Source organism: Bufo bufo, chromosome 7, assembly GCF_905171765.1.
Source record: "Bufo bufo chromosome 7, aBufBuf1.1, whole genome shotgun sequence".
Lineage (NCBI taxonomy): Eukaryota > Metazoa > Chordata > Amphibia > Anura > Bufonidae > Bufo > Bufo bufo.
Genome location: NC_053395.1, coordinates 14184097 through 14208611, shown reverse-complemented (window position 1 = coordinate 14208611; position 24515 = coordinate 14184097). Strand labels below are relative to the sequence as shown.

The 24515-nt window shown below is 44.4% G+C and overlaps 1 protein-coding gene across 2 annotated transcripts in view; it reads right to left on the bottom strand.

The window, feature by feature from the left end:
• Positions 1-24515, bottom strand: part of LOC121007421 — a 72393-nt gene that overhangs the window by 21224 nt on the left and 26654 nt on the right. The window contains exons 10-11 of one of the 2 annotated variants that reach the window (XM_040439342.1): positions 23241-23271; positions 21728-22357 (exon numbers count right to left, since the gene is read on the bottom strand). The exons of the other annotated variant lie outside the window; for it this stretch is intronic. Coding sequence (XP_040295276.1) covers positions 22282-22357; positions 23241-23271 — 107 coding nt within the window. The 3' untranslated portion in view covers positions 21728-22281. Of the gene's footprint in view, positions 1-21727; positions 22358-23240; positions 23272-24515 lie in introns of those variants that run through there. 2 annotated transcript variants of the gene reach the window in all.

Below are 24515 nucleotides of genomic sequence, written 5' to 3'. Positions count from 1 at the left end.
AAGGCTTATCAATAAATTGCAGTCTTTGTATCACGGTCGGCGTGGCTATCACATACGTGACACAGAGGGAGGGAACGAGGAAGGCCCTGCCCAAGTGAGAGGGAAGGTGGTGACCCCTGACTCACCTTGCGGCTGGCACCTGGCTGCCCTGACGTCCCTAGACGGGTTCCTCACCCGTACGCCGATCACGTGCCTAAAGCCCTGGCTTTCCCTGAGCTGAGCCCTAGATAGTGAACAGGGCGGTGGGAACACTAGTCCGCACCACTAGCTCTAAGGGAAAACACCAAGGGGAGGACAGACAACACAGACTCAACATATAATCCCAGGTGGGCGACAACAGGAGACAACAATAAGCCCAACAGGGATCCGGAGGGTAGCACTCTGGAACGATAACCAGGATTCACAACTCCAGTGGGTCAGTAAAGATGTCCAGGCAGGAAGCTCTATAACTGGCAACTAGAGAAGTGTGAGGGGAGAATATAAGGAGGTTGGGAGTGGCAGACAAGAAACAGCTGAGGAGGAGAAGCTACGGATCCCTGAGTGAGACAAAAAGGATAGCAAGGCAAACACAGAAAACAATCACTAAGAAACAACGTGATCTTTAGATATAGAGCGCGCAGCCCCCCGCTGCGACTTCCTGACCCCGGGTATAACGGAGTCAGACGTGGCTCTTGATACCCTCGTGACAGTACCCCCCCTTTCACGAGGGGCCTCCGGACACTCAGGACCAGGTCTCTCCGGATGAGAGGCATGGAAAGTCTGAATTAACCTGTTGGCGTTTACCTCTGACGCTGGAACCCACATTCTTTCCTCGGGACCGTAACCCCTCCAATGCACCAGATTCTGAAGAGAGCGGCGGACCCGACGAGAATCAACAATTCTGGCTATTTGAAACTCCAGATTACCAGCCACAATAACAGGAGGAGGTGGCAGCGGCGATGGTTCTAGAGGTGGAACATACTTCTTGAGTAACGATTTATGGAAGACGTTATGGATCTTAAAAGTCTGAGGTAGCTCCAGGCGAAAAGCCACAGGGTTAATGACGGCTACTATTTTATAGGGACCAATGAACCTAGGACCCAGTTTCCAAGAAGGAACCTTCAACTTAATATTCCTAGTAGACAACCACACATAGTCATTCACTCCTAGGTCCGGACCTGGCGACCGTTTCTTATCGGCCATGCATTTATATTTACCACTCATCTTTTTCAAGTTAACTTGCACCTTCTGCCATACCGATGAAAGAGACGAAGAAAACCTTTCCTCTTCGGGAACCCCAGAAGACCCCCCCTCTTTGAAAGTACAAAATTGGGGATGAAAACCGTATGCACCAAGGAATGGTGACTTGCCAGTGGACTCCTGATAATGATTATTTATGGCAAACTCAGCTAACGGTAAATATGATGACCACAACTCTTGGTTTTCAGACACAAAACACCTTAAATATGTTTCTAGGTTTTGGTTGGTACGCTCAGTCTGTCCATTCGACTGAGGATGGAAAGCTGAGGAAAAGGACAAGTGAACCCCCAAACGGGAACAAAAAGCTTTCCAAAACTTAGAAATAAACTGGGTTCCCCGATCCGAAACCACATCGGAAGGGACCCCGTGAAGCTTAACGATTTCACTGATAAACACCTGAGCAAGAGTTTTAGCATTAGGAAGTGCGGGTAGCGCAATAAAGTGTACCATTTTGCTAAACCTGTCTACTACTACCAAGATAACTGTTTTACCCGCCGACAACGGTAAGTCAGTGATGAAATCCATTGACAGATGTGTCCATGGCCTATTGGGGATGAAAAGTGGCAATAAAGACCCTGCTGGACGTGTATGAGAGACTTTCGCGCGTGCACAAGTAGAACAAGTAGACACGAAATCCATTACATCCTGACGCAACCTTGGCCACCAAAAACGACGAGATAATAGCTCCAAGGTTGCTTTACTACCCGGGTGTCCAGCAAGTGCCGAATTATGATGTTCTTTTAATAATTCAAGACGCAGGTTTAACGGTACAAACTATTTCTCTGAGGGGCAAGAGGCCGGGGCGTCCCCCTGAGCCTCTAACACCTTTCCCTCTAGAACAGAGTGTACAGCAGAGACAACCACTCCTCTTTGTAAAATAGGTACCGGATCACAAACATTACCCCCTCCAGGGAAACTACGAGATAATGCGTCTGCCTTGGTATTTTTTGCCCCAGGACGATAGGTGATTACAAAGTTAAATCTGGTAAAGAATAGCGACCACCTAGCTTGTATAGGGGTGAGACGCTTAGCCGATTCTAGGTACAGAAGGTTTTTGTGATCCGTAATCACCGTGACGGGGTGGATTGCTCCCTCTAAGAAGTGACGCCACTCTTCAAGCGCCAGTTTAATCGCCAACAGTTCCCTATTTCCAATATCATAATTCTTCTCTGCAGAAGATAATTTTTTGGAAAAGAAAGCGCAAGGACGCCATTTGCCAGGAGACGGACCCTGAGACAATACAGCCCCCACTCCCACCTCTGACGCATCTACCTCGACAATAAAAGGCTGGGAGACATCAGGTTGAATTAGAACAGGTGCCGAGGTAAACCTCTCCTTTAGAGAGGAAAATGCATCTTTAGCGGCGTCAGACCATTTGGAAAAATCCGTCCTCTTCCTAGTCATGTCGGTAAGGGGTTTAACGATCACTGAATAATTTTTAATGAACTTTCTATAGAAATTAGCGAAACCCAAAAACCGTTGTAGGGCTTTAAGGTTCTCAGGAAGATCCCAATCTAAAATTGCCTGGACCTTCCCAGGATCAATGCGGAAACCTGAAGCAGATAATAGATATCCCAGGAACTGTAATTCCTGAACGGCGAAGACACATTTTTCAATTTTCGCATATAATTTATTCGTCCGTAGGACCTGCAGTACTTGCCTGACATGCACCTCATGTGTTTTCAGATCAGCCGAATAAATTAAGATATCATCTAGGTATATGACTACAAACCTGCCGATGAGATGACTAAAAATATCATTAACGAAATGTTGGAAGACAGCAGGGGCATTGGTCAGACCGAAAGGCATAACTAGATTTTCATAATGCCCCTCAGGGGTGTTAAAAGCTGTCTTCCACTCATCCCCTTCCCTGATACGAATCAGATTGTAGGCCCCCCTAAGATCAAGTTTGGAGAACCACTTAGCACCCGCAATCTGATTAAAAAGGTCAGGAATGAGAGGAAGAGGGTATGGGTCACGGATGGTTATCTGGTTTAACTCACGGAAATCTAAGCAAGGACGCAGGCCCCCATCTTTCTTTTTAACAAAGAAAAACCCTGCAGCCACGGGTGAAGAAGAGGGTCTGATGTGTCCCTTAGCCAGACTCTCGGAGATATAATCTTTCATGGCTTGTCTCTCGGGACCCGAAAGATTATACAACCTGGACTTGGGTAATTTTGCCCCGGGAATCAGGTTAACCGGGCAATCATAAGGACGATGAGGTGGTAGCTTCTGACAACCCTTTTCAGAAAAAACGTCCTCAAAGTCCGAAATAAATGTAGGTAGGGAAGCTATGGAGGCGATTAAGCAATTGCTATTTAAGCAATTCTCTCTGCACTGCTCACTCCACTCCAATATCTCCCTGGCCTGCCAATCCACCACTGGATTGTGCGCTACCAACCAGGGAAGACCCAATACCACCGGAGAGGGAAGGCCCTCCAGAACGTAACATGAAAGACACTCATTATGGTGGTCCCCTACCCGAAGGTGTAAATTACGAACAATGTGGGTGAGGTTTCTCTGAGACAGAGGAGCAGAATCTATAGCGAATACGGGAATAGGTCTCTGCAGCGTACAGAGAGACAAACCCATAGTGCGGGCAAAATGGGCATCAATCAAGTTTACCCCTGCTCCACTGTCTAGAAAAAAAGAAATAGACTCCGTCTTTACACCAAAAACAATGACCGCTGGTAACACAAATTGAGATGTTCGTATGGAGGAAACGTATACCCCCCGGCTGACATCCTCCGCACAGCCCGGGGTTAGTAGTTTTCCGACGGTCTTTTGTTTTTGAGAAAGGAGGGACAGACATTAATGAAATGACCCTTCCCCCCACAGAAAAAACAAGCCCCCCCCTACGGCGAACCTCGGGAGGACGGACCTGACGAGAAGTTCCGCCTAGCTGCATAGGCTCATCTAAGTCAGTACAGGCTGACTGTTGCTTGGGAGAGGTAACCAATTGCTCAGGAACTTTCGATCTCTCCCTAAGACGTCTATCTATTCTGATAGAGAGGGACATAACAGCATCAAGGGAAAGGGGGGTCTCATACAGCGCCAGTGCATCCTTAACCCTTTCAGATAACCCAGAGCAGAACTGACTCCTGAGAGCCGGGTCGTTCCACTGAGTATCCGTCGCCCACCTACGGAACTCTGAGCAATATTCCTCTGCTGACCGATCTCCCTGTAGGAGTCTCCGTAACTTCGACTCAGCCAGGGCGACTCGGTCAGGGTCATCATATATGAGACCCAAAGCCCCAAAAAATCCCTCCACTGACCGAAGAGCCTGAGAACCAGGGGGTAACGAGAACGCCCAGGATTGCGGATCCCCCTGAAGCAGGGAAATGACAATCCCTACCCGCTGTTCTTCATGACCTGAGGAGTAAGGGCGCAACTTAAAATATAATTTGCAGGCCTCACGGAACGTCGCAAATTTGTCCCTTCCCCCAGAAAATCTGTCAGGAAGAGCAACCTTGGGTTCTGTAACAACCTGGTTACCCATAGCAACCTCTGGGGGTGCGGTCTGCTGCATTTGCTGCTGTTGTTGGAGAACAGACGCCTTCAATCCTGCCACCTCCAAAGACAGGCTTTGAAGCTGTTCTGCCAAGGCATCAATAGGATCCATATTGGATTCTAAGTAGAGAAAAAAAAACAACAAATAAAAAATTATATATATATATTTTTTTTTTCTCAAAAAGTAAAGGCCAGTTATAATATCACGGTCGGCGTGGCTATCACATACGTGACACAGAGGGAGGGAACGAGGAAGGCCCTGCCCAAGTGAGAGGGAAGGTGGTGACCCCTGACTCACCTTGCGGCTGGCACCTGGCTGCCCTGACGTCCCTAGACGGGTTCCTCACCCGTACGCCGATCACGTGCCTAAAGCCCTGGCTTTCCCTGAGCTGAGCCCTAGATAGTGAACAGGGCGGTGGGAACACTAGTCCGCACCACTAGCTCTAAGGGAAAACACCAAGGGGAGGACAGACAACACGGACTCAACATATAATCCCAGGTGGGCGACAACAGGAGACAACAATAAGCCCAACAGGGATCCGGAGGGTAGCACTCTGGAACGACAACCAGGATTCACAACTCCAGTGGGTCAGTATAGATGTCCAGGCAGGAAGCTCTATAATTGGCAACTAGAGAAGTGTGAGGGGAGAATATAAGGAGGTTGGGAGTGGCAGACAAGAAACAGCTGAGGAGGAGAAGCTACGGATCCCTGAGTGAGACAAAAAGGATAGCAAGGCAAACACAGAAAACAATAACTAAGAAACAACGTGATCTTTAGCTATAGAGCGCGCAGCCACCCGCTGCGACTTCCTGACCCCGGGTATAACGGAGTCAGACGTGGCTCTTGATACCCTTGTGACACTTTGGGCTTGGACTCCCATATTGTTGAATAGATTAGGCAGTGGCTGAGGGACAGGCAACAGAGGGTTGTAGTCAATGGAGTATATTCAGAGCAAGGTCTTGTTACCAGTGGGGTACCTCAGGGATCTGTTCTGGGACCCATATTGTTTAATATCTTTATCAGGGAAATTGCAAAAGGCCTCGATGGTAAGGTGTGTCTTTTTACTGATGACACAAAGATTTGTAACAGGGTTGATGTTCCTGGAGGGATACACCAAATGGAAAAGGATTTAGGAAAACTAGAGGAATGGTCAAAAATCTGGCAACTAAAATTTAATGTTGATAAGTGCAAAATAATGCACCTGGGGCTTAAAAACCCAAGAGCAGAATATAAAATCTGTGATACAGTCCTAACCTCAGTATCTGAGGAAAGGGATTTAGGGGTCATTATTTCAGAAGACTTAAAGGTAGGCAGACAATGTCATAGAGCAGCAGGAGATGCTAGCAGAATGCTTGGGTGTATAGGGAGAGGCATTACCAGTAGACAGAGGGAGGTACTCATGCCGCTCTACAGAGCACTAGTGAGACCTCATCTGGAGTATTGTGCTCAGTACTGGAGACCATATCTCCAGAAGGATATTGGTACTCTGGAGATAGTTCAGAGAAGAGCTACTAAACTGGTACATGGATTGCAGGATAAAACTTACCAGGAAAGATTAAAGGACCTTAACATGTATAGCTTGGAAGAAAGACAAGACAGAGGGGATATGATAGAAACTGCTAAATACATAAAGGGAATCAACAAGGTAAAAGAGGAGAGAAGATTTAACAGAAGAAAAACTGCTACAAGAGGACATAGTGTTAAATTAGAGGGGCAAAGGGTTAAAAGTAATATCAGGAAGTATTACTTTACTGAGAGAGTAGTGGATGCATGGAATAGCCTTCCTGCAGAAGTGGTAGCTGCAAATACAGTGAAGGAGTTTAAGCATGCATGGGATAGGCATAAGGTCATCCTTCATATAAGATAGGGCCGGGGGCTATCCATAGTACTCAGTATATTGGGCAGACTAGATGGGCCAAATGGTTCTTATCTGCCGACACATTCTATGTTTCTATTATCCCCTGAAGGAAGGAAACACTGAACATTTACAGATGGTTGAGGTTGTGCTGGACTGAGACAGTGAGGTAAAAGCACATTTATGTCATTAGACTTTACTGCATGTGGAAAGAGTAAATTGCTGCTGGCACCTGCCACGCTTCTGAGACGGACTAGCCATCTGATCTAGGACTGCACCCCACAGACTGCTCACTGCAGAAAGCATGCTGAGAGTTATTGCACTCCTATGGTCAATTTGGAAAGATTTCCAGTACCTATTAAAAGGGACTCGGGAAGGACCATCATTAAAGCCACCATTAGAACCTACTCTGTGAAATATGTGAGAACTGTGCCTATTGCTTGTATTCGTACTGCAACTCCCATCATCTACTAAGTAAAGAGAGACCTTATTTATTCTAACCAAACGGGCCACATTTTCTCCACCATCTGCATGCTCTCCTGCCTGGCACCCCACTGCCTATCCACTTATTATCAAGTCCAGGGTGTGCCCCGAGGGTTAGACCCCTCCACTCACCGCACGTGTAGCCTAGGCAGCACTGGACGGATTAGCCACCATGAGGACTACAACCACCCCCATTGCCACTGCCACCACTCCCATTCTCTCCAGCTCCAGCCAACACACCTCCCTTGTGCCCGGCGCTCTGCTGCTCAGTTGCAAGGGCGGCAGCACTCAATAATGGCCATAGTGTCTGAATGGAGCGACAGTGCGGACGCTCCCATATCTCGTGCTGTACACCACTGATGCCTGTGATTGGCTGCAGCGGTCCAAGTAAACACAGGCCAGCAGCGATAGGGGGTATAGTTTTTTTTCCATTTTTATTTTATAACAGTCCCTGGAATTGGCCACATTTTTATGTTGAGGATTAAAGGGATTTTCTGGTTCTATGTACATAAAGCCTAATCCTTGTATAATAGATTTTGCCTTTCAATTATTATCCATTGTCAAGATCACTGCTTTCTGTCAGTGAATAGCGGAGTATGTTTTTCTCATGTAGAGGATAACCTTTTCAGCAGAGACCTTCGACTCGTCAACAATGTTCTCATTCACTGACTGCAAGCAGAGATCTCTTCATTATACATTGATTGTTCTTTGATAACATAAAACTGAAAGCAACCAGCTGTAAATCCTTTCTGTTATGAGGGATAATTCCGTGGGGGGATGTACGTTCTTGTCGTCAGTCGCTCCTTGCTTTATCCTGGAGGATAAAGAGGGTGAGAACGCAACTGCAGCCCCAAAATCACAGCAAAACCCATGACGAATCATGAAGGGTTAACACATCTGACAGGATTCAGTGCACTGGGCAACATCTGGGAGGAACATGACCCCTCTAGGGTTAAATTGATTAGTTTATTCCCTGTGAATAAGGCCTCATGCACATTACGGTATCCGTTTTGAAGTCCGTGTTGTATCCACATTTTTTGCAGACAAGTATAGGACGTCTTCTGTCATTCTGTGGAACGAACATATAGATGCGGAGAACACACAGATGTGAGCCACGGACACACTGAAGACAATGGGTCCCCAAAAAAAAATGCAGACAGTACATGAACCGCATCTGTATTTTGCGGATAAGCGAATTTCGGACCGCAGAACACATATGGTCGTGTGCATGAGGCCTGAAGAGAAGGAATGGCACTGACCTGAGCGGGAGAGGAGCAGGAGGCAGAGGAGTTTCCTTACGACGTCCATTTTAGACAGTTCTCTGTTTTGGAGTCATATTTTCGGGGCCGTAACTTCTTGGAGGACTCGCTGTCTCCTGAATGTTGTTCCCTGATCCTGGAATTCTCTGACAGCCTAAAAATAGGGCTGTAACAGGGCAGTGGCTGGTAATTCCCAGAACACTTTCACTTTCGGATTCAGTTATACCACGAAGACCATAACAGGCATGGCGTGTGCGTCTCCCAAATATATCCCAACTGACTGCGTCTTCTCATCCTCCAGTTTCTATTTTTCTTTAAATATTTTTGCAGCTTATGTAAATAATGTTTAAAGGGGTTTTCTGAGACCAGGAACCCTTTTCCCCATGTGCAGCCAGGGTGAAAGGGTTAAAAAAAGACGCACCTGTCATCTGCGCCCCGGTTCCAGCACTGAGCCCCCTTCTCCTCCACTTCTGTTGCTTGCTGGACCGGAAGTATGAACTCTTTTAATCTTGTATATAGTTTTAACTTCCCATCATTGTCTCAAATCTCTGCTTGCTGTCAGCGAATGGGAACGCCTATTTCGGAGACAGAGAAGGGAGCTGGCACTGTGCTTTCATTAAACTTTCTATATGTAATAGGGACATATCAAGAGTTTAGATCGGCGGGGGTCTGAGCATTGAGACTCCCAACCAATCTGTAGAACAAGGGGAAAGAAGAGTGAGCTTAGGGCGCAGGAGACAGACAGGAGACAGAGAGCCCATAGACGTCTTCCCGTCTTGAAAAGGAGAGGGCGCTCTAAGCTCGTTCTTCTCTCCCCTCGTTCTAGAGATCAGTGGGGGTCTGATCTCTAAGATCAAAACTTTTGATAAGTCCCTATAACGTATGAAAAACATCACTTTAAGCAGCGGCCCCTGCCGGTGACATTGAGGGGAGAGCTCTCTGCCTGTGCCGGTAGCGTCATCACATACAGCAGAATCTGAATATTGTGACTCCGATTGTTGTAATAGCGATTTATCCCTAGTGAGACCTCTATGCCTGGCCTGTATGAGCAGATATAATCACTGCGGACAATCCTTATCAGATAGCTTGAACTCGCCAAAAAACGAGTTTATCCGTGTAAGTTGCTTTATTCTGTAAGCCAGATAACAGAGTACAGCAGAACAGATGGATTCTAGTATTGTGCGGTCAAAAGATGATGCTTTTGCAAGCTTGCATGAAAATACATGTGTACCTGTTGAATCCCTGGAACAGAATGAATATACAGGAAGTGATGTACACAGAAGAAGGGTGGAGCAATGCAAAGAAACGAGTCACAGATATAACAGAAAAACCATTGCAATACCAAAAACGACCACTAGATGGGAGCATATGACCAAATATAGAATATATGAATGGTTCAACGAATTAAACTACAGGGTGGGCCATTTATATGGATACACCTTAATAAAATGGGAATAGTTGGTGATATTAACTTCCTGTTTGTGGCACATTAGTATATGTGAGGGGGGAAACTTTTCAAGATGGGTGGTGACCATGGCGGACATTTTGAAGTCGGCCATTTTGAATCCAACTTTTGTTTTTTCAATAGGAAGAGGGTCATTTGACACATCAAACTTATTAGGAATTTCACAAGAAAAACAATGGTGTGCTTGGTTTTAACGTAACCTTATTCTTTCATGAGTTATTTACAAGTTTCTGACCACTTATAAAATGTGTTCAATGTGCTGCCCATTGTGTTGGATTGTCAATGCAACCCTCTTCTCCCACTCTTCATAAACTGATAGCAACACCGCAGGAGAAGTGCTAGCACAGGCTTCCAGTATCCGTAGTTTCAGGTGCTGCACATCTCGTATCTTCACAGCATAGACAATTGCCTTCAGATGATACGAGATGCGCAGCACCTGAAGCTACGGATACTGGAAGCCTGTGCTAGCATTTCTCCTGCGGTGTTGCTATCAGTGTTTGAAGAGTGGGAGAAGAGGGCTGCATTGACAATCCAACACAATGGGCAGCACATTGAACACATTTTGTAAGTGGTCAGAAACTTGTAAATAACTCATGAAATAATAAAGTTACATTAAAACCAAGCACACCATTGTTTTTCTTGTGAAATTCCCAATAAGTTTGATGTGTCACATGACCCTTTTCCTATTGAAAAAACAAAAGTTGGATTCAAAATGGCCGACGTCAAAATGGCCACCATGGTCAACACCCATCTTGAAAAGTTTCCCCCCTCACATCCCATTTTATTAAGGTGTATCCATATAAATGGCCCACCCTGTATATAAATGTAACTGCGTAGCAGCACACTGAAGTCTAGCCCTCATTAAAGTTTAGAAAATTAAAGTTTATTAACACGTTTGTTTCACATTATCACTGCAAAGAATTATTTAAAAAATACATTTTGCACGTTTTTGTGGCATTTTTCAAGATTTTTGTGATTTTGACTTTTTTTGTCTTTAGGTGTTTGCTTTGGCTATTTTATGGGGAAAATGCCACCTCCAGTTGTTAGCTGTAAGTCTATAGGAACTGAAGAATCCTCTTGCTACGGCGGTCACATTCTGGCATTTCTGTGGCAAAAATACACGTCAATGTGTGTTGCTTTTTTATGGTGTTTTCACAGTTTTTTTTACAATGGCTTTTTTCTTAACAGAGATCTACAGAGGAAGTGACTTCAGAAAGGGCTACATATTCTCCTGCTTACATATGCATGGCTGGAGAAATGCATGTACAGCACTGCAAAAAGCGGGGCAGATATACTATCCTGCAGAGGGTGGGAGCGTGGCCCGGCTGCACCAGATTCATCACAGGGGCTCAGAGCGGATGAGAAGTCTGCTGCAGACAGTTTTGTCTAATTTTGTGATGACTATGGAACCTGATGTATCATAGATTTATTTTTTTCTTTATTTTGGAGTAAAGTACAACTTTTCTGTCATTTTACTTGTAGGAGTAATTTATCAGTATTCTGCAACTAGGCCAGAAATCCAGCTTATTTATCATAGGGGATTGTCTCAAAAAATGGTGTCAGTTTCTCTCCATTCCTGACCGGCCTTATCTGCGGTGGTGGGAAATAAGTCAGGATGTGATAGTTTGGCCTGTGCCACATTCAACAAGTGCTGCGCGCCGCTCGTGCAGTGTCCCACTACGTGATCGTGGGCACCGCAAACTTGTTTTATTGTGTTTTATTGTCATATATTATGCCTGTATGCTGTACTTCATCTTATGTCATATTCTCCCATCTCACTATGTGATTTTATGTGTGAGATCCTTTATACAGGCCTAGTTAGTGCGCACTACACTAGTTTTTCCACTAGATGGGGCAGTGTCACAGTGTATATATAGCTTAGCTCAGGCCTAGTTAGGTCAGTCTTTTCCTGAAGTTTAGTCAGCGAGCAGCCATGACGTAGCTGCCTGCTGGAGGGAGGCCTCCTGCCTCTCTCCCTGTTGGCTCCATAGCCCAGGGTTAAAGCCTACAAGATTCAGCCTAGAGGTGAGAAGTCCACTTCTATAGCTCGCTCCTCTGGGGTGACCAGTGACAAGCTGCAAACAGCAAGTATTCAAGGGGATTAGTATATTTTATTCAAGTCAAAGTATAGCAAACGGCCGTACTCAAAGGCTTCAAAAGTTTTATACTTCAAAAGCCTAGTCTGAAGCAGTAGCTTTCATATACAGTACAGACCAAAAGTTTGGACACACCTTCTCATTCAAAGAGTTTTCTTTATTTTCATGACTATGAAGGCATCAAAACTATGAATTAACACATGTGGAATTATATACATAACAAACAAGTGTGAAACAACTGAAAATATGTCATATTCTAGGTTCTTCAAAGTAGCCACCTTTTGCTTTGATTACTGCTTTGCACACTCTTGGCATTCTCTTGATGAGCTTCAAGAGGTAGTCCCCTGAAATGGTCTTCCAACAGTCTTGAAGGAGTTCCCAGAGATGCTTAGCACTGGTTGGCCCTTTTGCCTTCACTCTGCGGTCCAGCTCACCCCATATCATCTCGATTGGGTTCAGGTCCGGTGACTGTGGAGGCCAGGTCATCTGGCGCAGCACCCCATCACTCTCCTTCATGGTCAAATAGCCCTTACTTTCAAAGTTTTCCCAATTTTTCGGCTGACTGACTGACCTTCATTTCTTAAAGTAATGATGGCCACTCGTTTTTCTTTACTTAGCTGCTTTTTTCTTGCCATAATACAAATTCTAACAGTCTATTCCAGGGGTGTCAAACTCAAATACACAGTGGGCCAAAATGTAAAACTTGAACAAAGTTGCGGGCCAGCATTGAACAAATGAACCTTTTAACATGGACCCAAACAAGATTTGCTTTAACATTGAATATGGAACAAGCATATTCATTTATTAAATAAGATTTAAATAATAATAAATAATAATAATTTTTAAAATAAAATAACAATAATAAAATCAATCAACCATTCAAGCCCATGTCTTGGAGTAGCAAGAAAAAGTGCATAAAGAAAACATTAATTATTGCTCAGTTTGCTGCACACTGATCTAATCTGATGTGCCCAAGCCAGATACCTGGCATCTCTTCTTGGATGATAGTTCATCAATGTCTGGGCTCAGGCTTTGAGCTGAGGAAATCCTCAGTATCGAGCGAAGGTGTTCATCAGTCAGACGTCTCCTGTGAGATGTTTTGGTCATCTTCATCGAGGAGAAAAGTTGCTCACATAGATAAGTGCTGCCGAACATGGAGAGCATCTGAGCAGCTTGGGTGCGGAGTTGAGGCATTGTGTCAGGGATGAACTGTGGAAACTGTGCGGCGCCCACAGCATCATACTTTGACTTCAGCGTGTCATTACACTGGAGTTCAATTAGCTCCATTTGGAGGTTGGTTGGTGCGTTTTCCACATTAACTGCGAAGGGATTACTGAGCAGTTCAAACCTACATTTCTGGACATCAAAGTCGGCAAATCGCCGGCTAAACTCAGCGCCGAGTACACAGAGTTTTTCAGCAAACTGTGCGCATGGGAACAAGTTGGTAAAGAACTGCGTTTTCATGGTTTGGCAGCAGGGAAAATGGCCAAGGTTTCCTTGCAGCATCTGATTCTCCCACAGGCACAGTTTAGTTTTAAAAGCCCTCACTGCAGCGTACATGTCTGTGCTGATGCGCCCGCGCCCCTGAAGCTGCAGGTTCAGCGCATCGAGATGGCTCGAGATGTCACACAGAAAGGCCAGCTCACACAGAAACTTTTTCTCCCGAAGCTCTGCTGTGTCCTTCCCTTTGCTTTCCAGAAACTGACATATTTCCTCATGCAGCTCAAAACATCTATTCAGTACTTTTCCTCGGCTTAACCATCTCACCTCTGTGTGATACGGCACGTCTGAATACGCCAAACCACACTCCTCCAGAAAAGACTTAAACTGGCGGTGATTCAGACCTTTGGCTCTTATAAAGTTAACTACTTGTGTTACTGTGGTCATAACATGTTCCATCTTTAGGGCTTTGCCACACAGTGATTCCTGATGTATGATGCAGTGATAAACAGTTAGTTCACCTGCACAGTTCTCTTCCTGCATCTTCTCCCGGACCCTGCCCACCAGTCCTCTTGTTTTACCGCACATCGCTGGCGCACCATCTGTCGTTAATCCCACGAGTTTATCCCACGACAGCTTTATTTCAGTTACGCATTTGGAAACCTCCTCAAAGATTTCCTTTCCTGTGGTTGTGCCATGCATTGATTTGAATCCCAATAGCTCCTCCGTAACACACATATTTGAGTCCACTCCACGGATGAAGACTGACAGCTGAGCAGTATCAGATGCGTCGCTGCTCTCATCCACAGCAAGGGAGAATGCAACGAAATCTTTTCCCTTTTCCAAAAGCTGGTCATACAGATTGGTGGCAAGATCACATGTGCGATCAGCTCCTGTGTTTCAGCTACGTTTGAAAAGGCTTGCTTTTTCTCTGGGCACACGATGTCACAAACTTTCAACATGCACTTTTTCACAAACTGTCCCTCATTAAAGGGCCGGGCTGATTTTGCGATCTCTACTGCTACAATATAACTAGCTTTTACAGCAGCCTCACTTTGTGATGTAGCTTTTTTGAACATATTCTGTTGTGAAACCAAACTTCTTTTCATCTCCTCCACTTTCTGGCTCTTTTGAGTCATGTCCAGGTCCTTGTACTTGTCATGGTGTTTTGTTTCATAGTGTCGTCGAATGTTGTACTCCTTAGTTATAGCCACGTTGACTCCACAAATCAGACAAACAGGTCTGTCTTTTACATATGTAAACAGATATTCTGTCTCCCACCTGTCCAGAAAGTTCCTGTTGTCTGCCTTTCTTTTTGCCATTTTTGGGAAGGGGTTCCACAGTGACAGTTGTAGCTTGAGATCGCTATGACTTCTGTCACACAGGAGAGGGCATTTCTGGGACCTGTCCTTATTGACACGCCAAAACATCAGCAAGGCATTATGGGATTTGTAGTATTAGCGATGAATGAATGCGCTGTATAATACCGGCGGGCTAGCTCTAGTAGTCATTTAATATAGCCTCGCGGGCCAAATATAATTACACTGCGGGCCAAATTTGGCCCGCGGGCCAGAGTTTGACACCTATGGTCTATTCAGTAGGACTATCAACTGTGTATCCAGCTGACTTCTCCTCAACGCAACTGATGGTCCCAACACCATTTATAAGGCAAGAAATCCCACTTATTAAACCTGACAGGGCACACCTGTGAAGTGAAGACCATTTCAGGGGACTACCTCTTGAAGCTCATCAAGAGAATGCCAAGAGTGTGCAAAGCAGTAATCAAAGCAAAAGGTGGCTACTTTGAAGAACCTAGAATATGACATATTTTCAGTTGTTTCACACTTGTTTGTTATGTATATAATTCCACATGTGTTAATTCATAGTTTTGATGCCTTCAGTGTGAATCTACAATTTTCATAGTCATGAAAATAAAGAAAACTCTTTGAATGAGAAGGTGGGTCCAAACTTTTGGTCTGTACTGTATATAAAAGTCAAAGAGCCTGTTTTATCAGAGAACTTACAATATCCTACTCCCGTATGCATGAGAGACGGTATTTCATATCTGGATGTACTAGAGACGGTTTAATACTTGGATGTAACCGTTATCAGGAGCAATGTTCAGTAAAAGTTATAGGTTGGATTGCACCATCCTTGCCTCAGTCTCCAATTCCTCAGTTAACACTACAGTAAATGGTTGTACCACTACAAAAGGTACTGGCATCACGACTTCAAGGGACCTTGCCATAGGCACATTAATACAGACCATCAAGGGCACCTCGAACCACCATCTGGCCTGTGTCCCTTACACCAGAGTGTGCGCCATAGAATCCTTGTGCCGTTCTCCTCACTTCTGCAGGCCTGCCCAGGGACGACGTAACCGTGAGTAACCGGAACTGTATTACCCTCGGCCCACCTGTTGCTCACACCGTGACCTCACACATAATTCCCCTGCAAGGTCTGGCTCACTGCACTCGTTACATTACACAAATAGACAATTACAAACTTCAAAGTCCCTTGTCGATAAATCAGGACCATAGTTTGCATTACTTCGAGAGAGAGAGATTTACACCAAAATTTTGGCACAAAACATTGTCCGTGCCCCTTTCATAGGAAACCGCACCCCTTCAAAATAAACCTCAGCCATTTTGAAGGAGTATGAGAATTTTTGTCACTTATTTAAACAGATTTTAGGCACAGACAAAAAAGTAGGCCAATCCTAGGTCAGGATTTGGGGGATACAATATGTACTTAGGTAGAGCGCCTAAACCATGTGATGAGTCTTATAGGCCAGGCAACGTTCCTCTGGAATTCTGGGAAGAGGTTATGCAAATGAGCTCTTAGCAATCTCTGCCTATTTATAGTATCCCCTGAATCCTCACCTAGGCCTCTCACCCAGTTAACTCCATATCGTAGTTTTATTCCGGCTGCCTCTCGGCATGTTTGCCGTGCTTCGGCTGGGACTCCATTATAGTGAATGGGGCCGGAGCGGACTTCCGGCGGCACACGTGCACTAGCGGCAGCACGAATCCTGCAGGATGTTCACCTGCCAGAACAGCCTGCCGGAGAAGGCTGCCGCTAATGTGAAAGTAGCCTTAGGCTGTGATCACACTTCAGTTATTTGGTATAATAGAAATATCTGCATTGTGTTTTTGACACACTGTTCTTTTTGTGACCCGAACCTGGTTTTGGCTCATTATAACTGATAGAAATAACAGACCAAATAACTGAAGTGTGAACTTGGCCTAACAGGAATTCTTTTTGGCACAGGTTTTACCATTAATCCTGGCCCTGTACAGTACCTCTACTCATCGCTTGCAAATGATGTGATTGAGACCTAAGGTAGAGCAGGGATCTATAGGTTACCGGCCATACCAATCTCCGGAGGCCTGCAGGTCGCCAGGACCACCAATACGAGATTGGCACGCTGGCACAGATGAGGCAATGACGTCACTGCATCACGTTGTCTGTGCTGGGCAGCTGATTGTGAAGGTCAGCAGGTTAATTTATGTGGGGCACACATTACTGTTTTGGGCGCTCAGTGGCATTATTACTTTTTAAGGGACACTTGGAGTACTAATACTTTTAGTGGGTACTCTGCATTGTTACTTTTTAAGGAGGTACTTGGGACATTATTAATTTTTAGGGTGTAATCTGAGGACATTATTACCTTCAACGGGGCATACAGGATGCTTTATTACTTTCTAGGGGACATTATTACTTCCTAGGTGCACAAAAGGGGGCTTTATTAGTGTCTAGAGGGCACAAAAGGAGCATGATTACTTTGTAAGGGGCAGAAGATGACTATTACTTTGTGGTGCACTATTGTTATCTGGGGAACAATAAGCGGCACTAGCTGTTTGGCAGTATCATTTTTGGGGGCAGTATCTATCTAGCACTATCGTTTTTAGGGATGCTGTCTGTGTGGCACTAATTATTTAGGGGGGTCTCATAAACTATAACAAGAATATTTCTGGAGTACAGTATTTGGGGGCATCATGCCACACAACAGGTACCGTATTAGGAGCTGATGGGACGGTAACAGGGACAAAATAGGAGTAGCAGGGTGCGGACTTTGTGTAGGTTGAAGAAAGGTTGGGCAAATTCTAGAAAAATTAGAAACCTAATACGTCTGAGTTGCAGACTGCAGACACAAGTTGTGGCTGGAAGAAGCTGTCATGGCGATCTGGGCCACAGTGAAAAGTTATACCAAATTTACCAAATAACTGAAGTGTGAACTCAGCCTAAGGCCTCATGCACACGACTGTTCCATTTTTTGCGGTCCGCAAAAAAACGGAAGCCACCCCGTGTGCCTTCCGCAATTTGCGGAACGGAACGGGCGGCACATTGTAGAAATGCCTATTCTTGTCCCCAAAACGGACAAGAATAGGACATGCTATATTTTTTTTGCGGGGCCACGGAACAGTGCAATGGATGCAGACAGCACACGGAGTGCTGTCCGCATGTTTTGCGGCCCCATTGAAGTGAATAGGTCCGCATCCAAATCGCAAAAACTGCGGCTCGGATGCGGACCCGAACTACGGTCGTGTGCACGAGACCTAAGGCTACTTTCACATTAGCGGCAGCATTCTTCGGCAGGTGAACAGCCTGCAGGATTCGTGCTTCTGCTAGTGCACGTCAGTGATGGCCAGTTCTCGGTGTTCACCAGCGAACACATGCCATCTGCCATCTTAACTGACAAGTCCGGCGAGGCACAGGTAAGTCCTTACCTGTGCGAGAGGCGGTCTGAAATGAAATGCGGTCTCTGGGAGCAGGCAGTTCCGAGAACAGCAGACGGAAGTCCGCTCCGGCCCCTTTCACTATAATGGGGGCGGGCCGAGGGCCAACCGAAGAGGCAGCCGGAATAAAACTACGATATGGAGTTAACTGGGTGAGAGGCCTAGGTCAGGATTCAGGGGATACTATAAATAGGCAGAGATTGCGAAGAGCTCATTTGCATAACCTCTTCCCAGAATTCCAGAGGAACGTTGCCTGGCCTATAAGACTCATCACATGGTTTAGGCGCTCTACCTAAGTACATATAGTATCCCCCAAATCCTGACCTAGGATTGGCCTACTATGAAAGGGGCACGACCTAAGACACAATGTTTTGCGCCAAAATTTTGGTGTAAATCTCCCTCTCTCAAAGTAATGCAAACTATGGTCCTGATTTAACGACAAGGGACTTTGAAGTTTGTCTTCACAATTGTCTATTTGTGTAATGTAACGAGTGCAGTGAGCCAGACCGAAAACTGGCTGAAATCCAATGTGAATAAGGTCCAGCAAGTGCAGAAAAGTCCAGTTTATAAACTGAAGCTTGAGTCGCTGTGTTATCGTAACAGCTTACGCATTTCAGGTTACAAACAATCCTCCTTCATAGTTAATCTTAAAATACACTCATGTAGGTCGCCTGATGAGTGGGGGGAGGGGAGGGTAAAACACCACCTTAACCCCCACCCTACCAGACACAACAACATGTGCAACAAACTGTATACTATATATATTCAGGAGGTACTACATACAAAGAAAAAGACAGGGTTCATGTAGCAGGTTATATGGGGATGAAATATAGGGCAGATCTCTTCTCCGGGGAGTATTCCATGAGGCCTGCGCTGGAGATGTTCCATGATTATGGACTGGGGAGATTTCCGACAACTTCTGGTCTTGGGGATCAGTGTAATTATATAAGTTCTGTTCTTTCTGGTAACTCATCAGCTAAGGACGATGAAGAATGAGAGTAACGGGGTTGTCTCCTTTCAGCAAAGGGCATTTCTCTAGACCTCTCCTGCCATTCATCGGCGCAAGGCGCACTATGAGCGGCACAGGCCGCGCACTGAATGTCGGCGGGATATTATAGCTAAATGATAAAGTACATGGAGGATACACTATACTGGACTGTAGGATTCAGGTTACATTGCCATGTTGGCACTTTGAGATAAATAAGTGGGTTTTGGGTTGCAGTTTGGGCACTCGGTCTGGAAAAGGTTCGCCATCACTCGGCTAAGCTAGTCTGCATTTTCGGGCATGCCGAGTATATGAAGCATTCATAGTTGTTTGTCATTGAGATGATTTGGCTGTAATGGACACAGATTGTCAGATGTGGATTTATTGTATTTTATTTTATTATATTGATATATAAATGGTGAAACCCTGAACACAAGTAACATACGTGTGTCTGATGTGAAGACCTGACCTATAAACATCATACAGCATTTACTCCATGTCAAAAATGTAAGTGATGAGCGGGAGGTGCCATATTCGATTTCACAAATATTCGATAGAATATTGACGAATATTTGATTTCAACGAATATACGACGAATATTCAATTTATTGGAATAATATGCAATTTAATCATTCGCTTATTGCGATTTTCTTTTAACTGTATAAGGCAACTTTCCTATCGGTTGGCTATGGCTAATATGTGTATTTTACAAATATTCGCTATATTGCTATATATTCTTGTTTTAGAATATGACGAATATTCTAAAAAACAAAGTTATAGCAATATAGCAAATATTCGTAAAATAAACAGATACACTGCAATTTAGCTAATACAGTGCTGTAATTTTTTTTTTTATAGTCAAATTTTTTTGTCTCTTCTGAACTCCAGTTTTGGAAAAATTGACAAAAAATACTATAGCACTATATTAGCTAAATTGCAGTCTATATGTGTATTTTACGAATATTCGCTATATTGCTATATATTCTTGTTTTAGAATATGACAAATATTCTAAAAAACGAAGTAATAGCAATATAGCGAATATATTCGTTATTTTGAATATTCGCCTTTTTTTCCCAATCTGTACAGTTGTTCGCATACTCCTCCCCGACAAGTGTGCCCGTTACCATGGGAACGCCTGTGGGTTAGAATATACCATCGGATCTGAGTTTTCACGATCTCAGGGAAATCTCAGATTCGATGGTATTTTCTAAGCCACAGGCGTTCCCATGGTGACGGGCACGCTTGTCGGGGAGGAGTATGCGAACAACTGTACAGATTGGGGAAAAAAAGGCGAATATTCTAAATAACGAATATATTCCCTATATTGCTGTATATTCGTTTTTTACAATATTAGTAATTTTTTTTCCATATGAAAACATGATTCCTTCCTGCTTAGGTTGCTTGTGGGCCAATGACTCATTGACCCACAAGAAAGAAGCAGATGTTAAAAAATGACGAATATTTGATATAGCGAAAATATATAGCACTATATTAAAAATATTTGCGAATTAGCGAAGTTGCGATATTCACGATTAATATTCGCTATTCGAATATTCGAGCTCAACACTAATAAATGTAATAACCGTCCAGTAGCATCAACGGCGAGGATCGATGTCTCATGTGTACAGTCTACTAAGGAGTCCACCTGGAGTCTCCTAAATGGACTTGTCATTCAGATATTGTATATGACTCAGTTATACTACGCGACAGCCTGCCAGTCATTACATCTACGGACGGTCGTACAGTAACTCTTTCTGATGACGTTCAAGAACATTTCAGTGTAAACAGTCGTAGAAGGAATTTGGTGAAATTTACGAGGAACTGTCAATGATGGAAGAAATTTACATTGAATTAGACTATGACATATTTGTTATAAGATGATTTCTATAGGTCATAATAGACATTCTTCATACATAGCGGTGTGTAATAATAAAGGGCTTGTCCAGACGATGAAAGACTTTTAATGCAGGCTCAGATTGGTGTAATATAATAAAATGCATCAAGCGGTGTTATAACCACGGAGATTTTATGCCTATTGATCTTATACCTTTGTAAGTACAGGGTGGGCCATTTATATGGATACACCTTAATACAATGGGAATGGTTGGTGATATTAACTTCCTGAAATTCCCAATAAGTTTGATGTGTCACATGACCATCTTCCTATTGAAAAAACAAAAGTTGGATTCAAAATGGCCGACTTAAAAATGGCCACCATGGTCACCACCCATCTTGAAAAGTTTCCCCCCTCACATATACTAATGTGCCACAAACAGGATGTTAATATCACCAACCATTCCCATAATAAAAGCTATTACCATTGGAAACATTGGTGGACCTTCACTATGTGCCTGCACCTTTATATCTACAGAGGGGTGGTTTTGTGACCGATATTATCCTCCTGTGGAACCTCGTTGTTTGGCATCACCTAAAAGCTGTCGTATCGTATCCTGATCAAGCCCTTTGAATCACAGCCAAGTGATGCAGCGCAACACCTTCCTTTGAACTGTTTGTTGAATGTGAATAAGCCCGCTTCACACGGTAGTCTGCGACGCCAAAAAAGAAGAAAACACACAGTGGTGAACTCTATCTTTTTTATTTTTTTTTTCTGTTGTGTTATTTGTTATTTTATTGAAGAGAATAAAATGCATCAGACTCCCACTGCCTGATCCCCTGATATTTCCTGGTCCCCACCGGTCTCTACTTCCTGATCCCTCTCATCACGCAGGACATAACCACTCTGCTAAAACTGTGGTGGGGAATGTCTGGACCTTGCCACCAATCATGGTCCTGCACATAGGTTTCTCCAATGCACGTAAAGCACATTGAGAAGCTCTAGGTAGGAACAGCCTGGGGCCAAAAGTCAATGTGATGGACCTGGTGGTAATGGATTGTATGAGGTTTATTAGACAATGGAGTCAGACGCAGGCCAGCCATAGCCGCTTACGGTGAGCTCATCTGAACGCAGTTACTTCTCACGCCCAGAACTGATGACGGAGGTTACTGGATGAATATGCATGTATTATTATACTGGGTGCTGATCATCTGGTGTTAGACTGGTAACTGTGGGCAGTAATACACCACACATAGACATCCACTGTATTCTGTATATAACCTCTGATCTGGTGATAATGGACATTAACTTCCATTGTCTTCCATTTTTTGTTTCTTCTTGAACTTTTGCTCCTCTGTCCTCGGAGGTCTTGTCTTATTCTTCATTGGGTTCTTGTCCTGTCTCATCGATCTCATCGCTGTTGGTCTTAGAGCTGTTCATTCCTTTCGTCCTACAGAAGACACAGATTATTTCTGTTTTCTACCTTATTTCTAAAGCCAAAGCCATCCAGCTGCCCCTGTCATGTCTGCACACAGATATCTGTCCATGGTTCAGCTGTTTTACTGTTGTAGCATCTGCAGGTCATATAATGATCTAGGGCCGGGATGTCAAACGCGTGGCCCTCCAGCTGTTTCAAAACTACAACTCCCATCATGCCTGGACATTGTACGTTGATAATCGTGGTGGCAATATTAATAATAAAAATGATATAAATGGCTCCAACATGATCCACCTTACAGTCAGGAGACAGGAATATCTTACCATGAAAATGAAGCGGAAAAGGGCCTGACATAAAGCAGTATCCCCATCTCACACATTTATGTTACATCCACAAGGAAATGTCTGATAAGTTTGGGATTCACTTCTGGGACCCCCTCCTGTCTGTAGACCAGGAGCCTCGACCTCCTCTGGATGTGTTGGGGACTACGGTATGAAATCCGCCTGTTACTCTGTGCTATCCTGTTCCCATAATTCCCATTCTCTTGTATGGGAGGTAGGGAAAGAGCATAGCAGAGCCCACTCGGCGGTTCTCGTAGTCCTCACTGTCAGGGGATGGGTCAGTGACGGGAACACTAATACTCAGTGTAAAGGAGGACGATATGTGGAGTCTGATAGGGGAGATACAACATAAAGATGCCCTCACAGCCAGCTCAGACCCCTATTAATTCCCCAGCTGGGGGAACACGTCCGCGTCCTATAGACCCCAGAAATCTCCGGCACAGTCCTCTGGCTGATCTCAGTGCAGACAGATGTGACGGCGATCAGTGTCCTCACCGGCTAATAACGCTGATCGCACCAAGAACAATAACTCATCAGGATTAAGAGTAACTTACTTTTTATTGCCACTGCTTTTCTTTTTCACACCTGAAATAGAATAAGATGGAATTATTAGAAGTGAAACATGAAGGTAATAAAGTAAAAAAAACAGAATATTCCAGAAACTAATGAAGCTGATAATTCCTGGATCGCTCCATATGGTATAATGACCGGATCCCTACAGATAAATCCTGCATAACATAACGCACTTCCCGCGGTCTCCTGTAATATTTCCACTTCACAGCACTGACATCTTCTATACCACATGAATGAAAATGATGTACAGGTCATTAAATGCAGGGATAGACCCGCTGTGCTGTAGTGTGAGGCTGGAAATCTCATCATCCCTTTATTTACAGCCATTGTAATTGTGTAGGAATTATGTGACCCTTTAAAGGGGTTGTCCCACGAAAAATATTCTACAGTTTTCAAACCAGCACCTGGATCTGAATGCTTTTGTAATTGCATGTATTTAAACATTTAGCATAGCCCCTGAGTAATTCAATAAGATGTATCTGTTTCTTTGACCTGCTCACCGAGATGGCCGCACATGCTCAGTCTCATCCTTCAACTGCCCCCTTAGCTGTGATAGGGAGAGCTGAGACACGCCCCCTTAGCTGTGATAGGGAGAGCTGAGACACGCCCCCTTAGCTGTGATAGGGAGAGCATGAACACGCCTCCTTAGCTGCAGCAGGAAAGACACTATAAATTCAAAATTAATATACAGAGAGTACAGCTATAACCTCCCCCCCTCCCCCCCCCAATTGGCTGTCGTCACAACAGCTCTATCAAATATACCCATAATCTCCGTTTCCTTTCCATATCCTCAAACATTCTAATTTGTTGAAGGTACAGGATCCATTCATTTAGCGAGGGCGGGGAGACAGAGCCCCAGTGTTTAATTAGAATAACTTTTGCCACCATCAAACCCCTCATCCAGATCTGTCTGACCCGGACCGGGATTACCATTTCTGGAGCAAAGTATCCCAATATCACAGTCAACATCCCAGGATTATATGTCAAAGAGGACTCCTTTTGTAGGGTTACAAAGACCTGTTCCCAGTACTTTTTTAGTTTACTACAATTCCAAAGTAAGTGGCCGTAATCCGCATTCACATATCCACATTTAGGGCAGCAGCAATCTCGGCCTTTATTTTGGGGAAATTTTGCTTGCATTTTTGGCGTATAATACAATCGGTGCAAGATCTCAATTGAATTAATCTGTGACCATTGGAAATTGTAGCCTTTCTTACATTTCTGTAAATGCTGGTCCACTGTAGTGGAGGGTAGTG